The sequence below is a fragment of the Camarhynchus parvulus genome, chromosome 1A (genome assembly GCF_901933205.1).
Source record: "Camarhynchus parvulus chromosome 1A, STF_HiC, whole genome shotgun sequence".
In the NCBI taxonomy this organism is placed as follows: Eukaryota; Metazoa; Chordata; class Aves; order Passeriformes; family Thraupidae; genus Camarhynchus; species Camarhynchus parvulus.
In genome coordinates this window covers 9,213,361-9,219,447 of record NC_044586.1, presented here as the reverse complement: position 1 = coordinate 9,219,447, position 6,087 = coordinate 9,213,361, and the positions used below count along the sequence as shown (strand labels likewise).

Sequence of the window (6,087 nt, the reverse complement as noted above, 5' to 3'; positions counted from 1 at the left end):
ATAGGGTGTTATGAAGCACAGCTTTGTATTAAGGCACCCTTAAGGAGCACCTTCTAATGACAGAAAAAAATTCTAAGTTTGGGGGACCAGGCAAAGCTGACAAACTGGAGGGAGCCACATTATTGGGTATTTGAGACATGAGAGAACCTGCACAAGACTGACCAGAACAGTGGCAAAGAGCAGCACTAGAAATGAGTTGAAAAACTCTGAGAAGAAAGAAAAAGTCTACCTTATGGCAAATCTGAACATTCATCTCTCCCAACCATACTCCAGTAATACAGCTGAATCAATTTTCCTCTGCTTAGCTCCAGAAAATCAGTCAGAACTATTTAACAAAAATAGCAAAAAGGGAGAAAAATATGCCCCTTTTTATTTAGCTAACCAAATCTGGAAGAGGTTCTTTTGACCTCCTGACATAAAATCCATCAGAACCACACTGGGGTGACCTATCCTTATGTTATTAGGGCTGATAAACCAACTTCCAGAGATCCTTTGCCCTCCCTTAGATCAGTTAAATAACTGTAATAATAAAAAGCCCAGTGGCTATTCCAGCCCCCTATCCATGCTCACCTAAAATCATCTTCTGCCATAACAGTTCAGTGTCCTTGGTTTTGTACTATCAGCAGCTCCAGAGAGAGGAATAAATGATGGGAGCCCTGTCAGGATATCCTGTCATTCAGCGAGGGAGGCTTTATTCAGCTTTCCAGTGAAAGCTTTCAGTAAATTCCCTGCATTTTGGAATCTCTCCTGCCTAGGCCAGCTCTGCATGCCTTATCCTTCACTCATTTACCTTGGGGAAGACAAGAGCCCTGTTAAAAGTATTTGCCAGAGAATGCAGAAGAAACAGCACCTCTGACAATCATTTCGTGTCAAAATTTGAATTTCCATGCTTGGACGGCTCTGAAAAAAAAACTCCAGTTCACAATGGAAAAAAGTCAAGGGTTTTTATTCTTTTGTGCTTTTTTGGTTGCAATGAAACTTTGTTTGACATCACAAGTCCAAGATGAGGTAAGAAGCAGTTTTTTGCATAGTGAATTATTATTTGTCTGTTTTACTCTGTGTTATAGAGAGAACAGTTATCAGATACTGTGTCTTATGGCAGAAAAACTCACTTTAACAGTCACTGGTGCATATCACAATGAATTATATAACCTGAGAGCTCTTTAATTCAGTAATTCCTCTGAAATAACAAAAATGCATCTGTTTATTCTGTATGAGAATTTGGCTCAAATGATATAGCATGAGTACACTGAAAAAGTCTCTAAAACTGGCACATGTGGTAAAAGACTGTAAATGATGCATTTATCAAAAGAAATTGATTGGGACTTCTGACAAGCCAGAAGAAATCAGAAATTTTTCTATAGCAAAAATTATCTGTTCCTACTAAGTAAAAGGAGGAAAAAGCTATTTTAGACAGGTAAGGGATAAAAATCGAAGGAATTGAGCTATGTAAAGTAACAACACAAAGTTGTAAACATAATTAAAGGTTTATATACCTTTGGGGAAGTGGTGCATTTGTCATGTACCAATACTGTGAATCTGTGGGATTTCACAACATCTATTTTTGCCAGCCTTGTAGTGAGGCAGAAGAGATTTAGAAGAGGAAACAAAAAGACAGAGATGAATTGGAAGGGGGAAGACACTCAGGTGTTTTGTTGCTATTGTTGTTGGTTGGTTGTAGTTTTTAAATGGAAACATACATTGAAATGTACAAAAAGTACTGGGAAATATGTTTTTCTTAAAAAAAACCCAACAAACTAAAAGACGAGTCACTAAAAGAAGAGTCACTAAAAAGTCAACTTTCTTCCATTTTCTCTAAAGAAAAAGAGGGAAAATGAGGAATTGGGAGAAAATAGAAATAATGTTACCATTCCAAAACAAATAGTGTTTTATAGCGGGTGGTAGAGAAAGGGCATAAATTATTTTTATTTAAATTTTTCCTTTTCAAAAGACTCAATTAATTTTATTGTTCCAAAAATGAAATTTTGTGGAGTGCCTTTTTGATGACAACCAAATTTCTTTTCAAGCTGTATTCACGTTATACCCACATCTGGGAAAAGGCCACATTTTTACTTCAAAGACACCTGAAAAGCACCTACACAACAAAACGTTGTTTCAAATATTTCAATGTTACCCAGATCAGATTTCAACAGTGCACTTATGAAAACTAAAATCTGACAACTAAATAGATGTTGAAATGTGCTTTTATGTGGGTGGTGGCAATCACATGTAGTGGCTCAGAGGTTATGGAGCTAAATCTCCTTATCAGAGTCTGAGACATCCTCACACACTTGGCTGCTGAAATGTCCAGCTGCAAAGCTGAGAAACTGCTGAGTGAGGGCTTCATGCAGGACCACCATGGGACTGGTGGAATTCCTGCCCAAGGTGCCAGGGTACCCACCCAGACCTGCTGTGAGGTTCTGCAGGGGCTGCAGCATCCCATGAGTGCCCAGAAGGTCTGGGCTGCACAGGGTTATGTTGCTGGTTTTTAAAAACCATACTCTGAATTAGGTCATTTCTCACCATTTGTGAACGAGGAACTTCTACAAATACCAACAAGAAAAAAGATAAAACCAACATTAGATGCAGTTCAGCAAAGACTTACTGCTTCAAAATACACACATAAAAACAGGTTTTAAAAAAAATCCAAACAAAACAAAACAAAAAAAAAAACCAAAAATCAAAATGGATGGGGCAGCTCTTCTCTGACTGTTTTGGTGGGGTCAGGGCCAAAACCTTCATTAGATCTGAATGCAAAGCAAGATGTCATTCTTTGACACCAATCTGAAAATACCAGCCACAGCCCTTTAGATGAGTATGGTGGTGCTGATTTAATTTTGCCTCCTCCACACCTTGTTTAATTTTTGCCTTTGAGTGGGGAAGGCATTTGTCAGCAGCTTTGGAACTAACACTCCCTAGGCTGATGCTGTCTCTCTAACTTGGCTTTTAAGTCTGACAAACTTAGCATTTGTTGATAAAGTGCTGTTAGGAAAAATATTACACTTAGAATGGTTTATCCTGCAGTGGTTGAACATATTTTGTGCAGACAAAGCTCCTGCACAGCACTAATATGTGGTCTATTTCCTAGTTTAGCTCCAAAACAAGGAGCTCCCGCTGAACAGAAAAGAGCTGTGAGTGAGCACAAAGCTGAGTTAAACTTGTCATTTTTCAGCAATGTCACTTGGGGTAGTGTTTTTCCTTCTTGTTAATTACTCTGCTCCTATTTCAGGTGAAGAAGCAGTGTGATCAAAAGCTGCTCATTAGAATGAAAACTAAATGTGTGCCTTGCTCTTTAAACCTTGACACCCAGTGCCCTGCTGGTTACACCCAAATTACCAACGGGGCTGGGACACCAGACTGCAGGTATCTGCTCTGTCAGAGCGTTTCTCATTAATGTTGGTTTCTAATATTAATTAATATTAATGAAATGAATTGTTTCAAATATTTTACTATTAGAAATATTAATATTATATTTAATCCTAGTTTTCTAATATTAATATTTAGTAATAATTATAAAATATTAATACACATCAAACATTCTCTAGTCTACGCATATTTCTTATGGAACATTTACCATTGGCTTCACCAACTCCAGAACTCAAGATGCATTCAGGGTGTTTGATGCTTGAAGTTAAACAGCAAGTGATAGAAGAGGAAAAATAAACATTGCTATTGATGGTCTAACAGATTTTCTTTTGAATAGAATCATAGTCTCTTCTATATTTATTCTGCATACTTGATACGAATGATACAAAAATATATTATAAATTTATATACTATATTTAGGTGTTAGACTTATATATAATATAAATAAAGTATTTTTCACACTTCTAGATCAGGGAGTTGTGGGGAATGAAGGGCAAGAAGAGATAGCTCAAAAACAATTTGACATCTTGCCATTCCAATTGAGGAAAAGAAGCAGTATTTTAGAGAAAATATAACTACTTTAGAGAAAATGTAACTATTTTCAGCTTACTTAGAATTTAAAGGATCTTGATATTAAACAATTTTTAAAATACTGTTTCAAATCAAAAATTGGAGAAATGGGCTGTATTTAGGCTGGGGTGGGAAGATAAATACACTGTTCAAAAGAAACAGCTCCAAGGATCTTTTTAGACCTTGACATTGAATGCAAGTTTTAATGAAGAAGAAAAAAGGTAGATCAATGCAACCAAGCTTAAAGTTCTCTTGTCTGCCACTGAAAGCAGAAGAACTTAAGAACTTCGTTTCCCCCTCCACAGGAGGCTTTTAAGTATTTTAAAACAGCTCTAACATATTTCTTTTCCACAGATATTACCTGGAAACTAAAACACACACACTTTCTTTTTCGGGCTGTCGGCACCATTGTGTGAAGGAATTTGAGCAACCTGAGTGCTGCCAGGGACACTGGGGCCCAGACTGCATGGGTGAGTTGTTTTGGGCTTTGGGGTTTTATTTCCATACAGAATTTAAACAGAAATAAAGCAGTAACTTTTCTTCTTTTCAGAAACTATTGTTGTGAGAAGTTTGTTCCTCCAAGCTTGTTATAAAAGTAGAAATAAATAGCAGTTTTCAGCTAAAATGTAGGGGGATTTGAAGAAAAAATATATTCAAATTTTCATTTACAAAGAAAAATATAAAGAGCTTCAGAAAACCTCCTGGATTTTGAAATTTTTTTAAAAAATCATTGCAGTCAATGCCCGCAAAGTTATTTCATTCAGGAAGACCACCAAAAAGGATTTTAAAAATTAAGATTTTACAACCACAAATTAAATGTTTCATTTTAGGTCAAAACCACCTTCCTCTTCATCTGAAATATTTCCAAATCTCTTTAATTCTTGATTTTATGATGCAGGGAGGATCTTTTCTTTTAGCTCAACTTGAAACAATTTCTGAACTGCCTGTGAATGCGGAAGGTCATTACTGAAGGAAGGGAATCAGAAATGCCTCCCCTCCTGCTGCCCCTTTTCTCAGGAAAAGCTTTTCAGCATCTCCACAAATGCATCAAATCTCAGGCTGCCAAGATGGGCATCCAGAGCCACAGAGGAAGTTTCCTTGCCCAGCCAGAGTGTTTCCTCCTTTAGCTAATGGCCTCAAGGTCTGTTTCCATGTCTGTGAAGTCCTTTGTCCAAAAAACAGATTTTTTTAAAAAAAATTATAATTTTAGCCCAAGCTGTTATTTAAACACCAGTGATTTATCTACTAAAGGCAAATGGCAGATGAATGGATAAATCACACCAGTGATTTATCTACTAGAGGAAAGCAGCTCAAAGTAGCTTCAAGAGAAAAGCCAGGCAAAGGGCTGAGTGCATAGTGTGCGGTCATGTCTTCTGAAGAGAGTCACTTGTGGGGTGGTTTAACCTCCCCACCTCCAAATGCAGCCCAGGAGCTCGTCCTGCCATGATCAGGGTGCTCTGGGCAGCCACAAAGTTATTCTGGAGGGACATCAGTATTTCTGGAGAGGGGCAGAGCCCCTGCCCCAGAGCCAGAGCCCTCCTGCTTGCACCACTGTGAGAAGGAGGCTGCCAAGGCAAGGAAGCCCTCTCTTCCTTTGGACAAACTTCCTGACCCCAAAAAGCAAATAATCATAGTCTCAGCATTGTTTCTGCCCCGTTTGGAGGGGAAAAAATAGTTATGTCCACATTATCACAACCTCTGTAATAGAATATGGCACAAGTTGAAATGTTTGGAGGAAAGACGGTCCTTCCTGAGGCTGGGCAAAAATCCCTGACTAGGGGTTTGCTTTACATTTATCATTTGATGGCAAGGACAAAATTAGGTCTTAGACAGCACTCTGACTTCCTTAAATGATAGCACATGCTGAAACACACAACACGAATGAAAAATCTTTTGTCCCCTTCCCTCCCCACAAAGCACACCAAGCCATCCAGCTGCACGCCAATCCCTCTGCAAAAGGCCATAAAGTCAAAAAGAGAAAAGCAGAGGATCAGAAAAGATCCAAGGGGAAAGAGCACAGCCTTTCAACACTGCCAGTATCAACCAGCCACAGATACTACAGCTGCTGGAGGTGCAGCAGGAGCTGCTCTTTACCCCAGCACAGGTTCCCATGCTGGGCAAGTATTTCCATGGCTCCTAAGAAAAGCCTGG

General features: G+C 38.5%; 1 protein-coding gene across 1 annotated transcript in view; it reads left to right on the top strand.

Annotated features, from left to right (window-relative positions):
• The first annotated feature begins 740 nt into the window (after nucleotides 1–740).
• Nucleotides 741–6,087, top strand: part of STAB2 (stabilin 2) — an 81,147-nt gene continuing 75,800 nt past the window's right edge. The window contains exons 1-3 of the mRNA XM_030959924.1: nucleotides 741–1,008; nucleotides 3,230–3,363; nucleotides 4,291–4,406. Of these exons, the coding sequence (XP_030815784.1) occupies nucleotides 925–1,008; nucleotides 3,230–3,363; nucleotides 4,291–4,406 (334 nt within the window). The 5' untranslated portion in view covers nucleotides 741–924. The remainder of the gene's footprint in view (nucleotides 1,009–3,229; nucleotides 3,364–4,290; nucleotides 4,407–6,087) is intronic.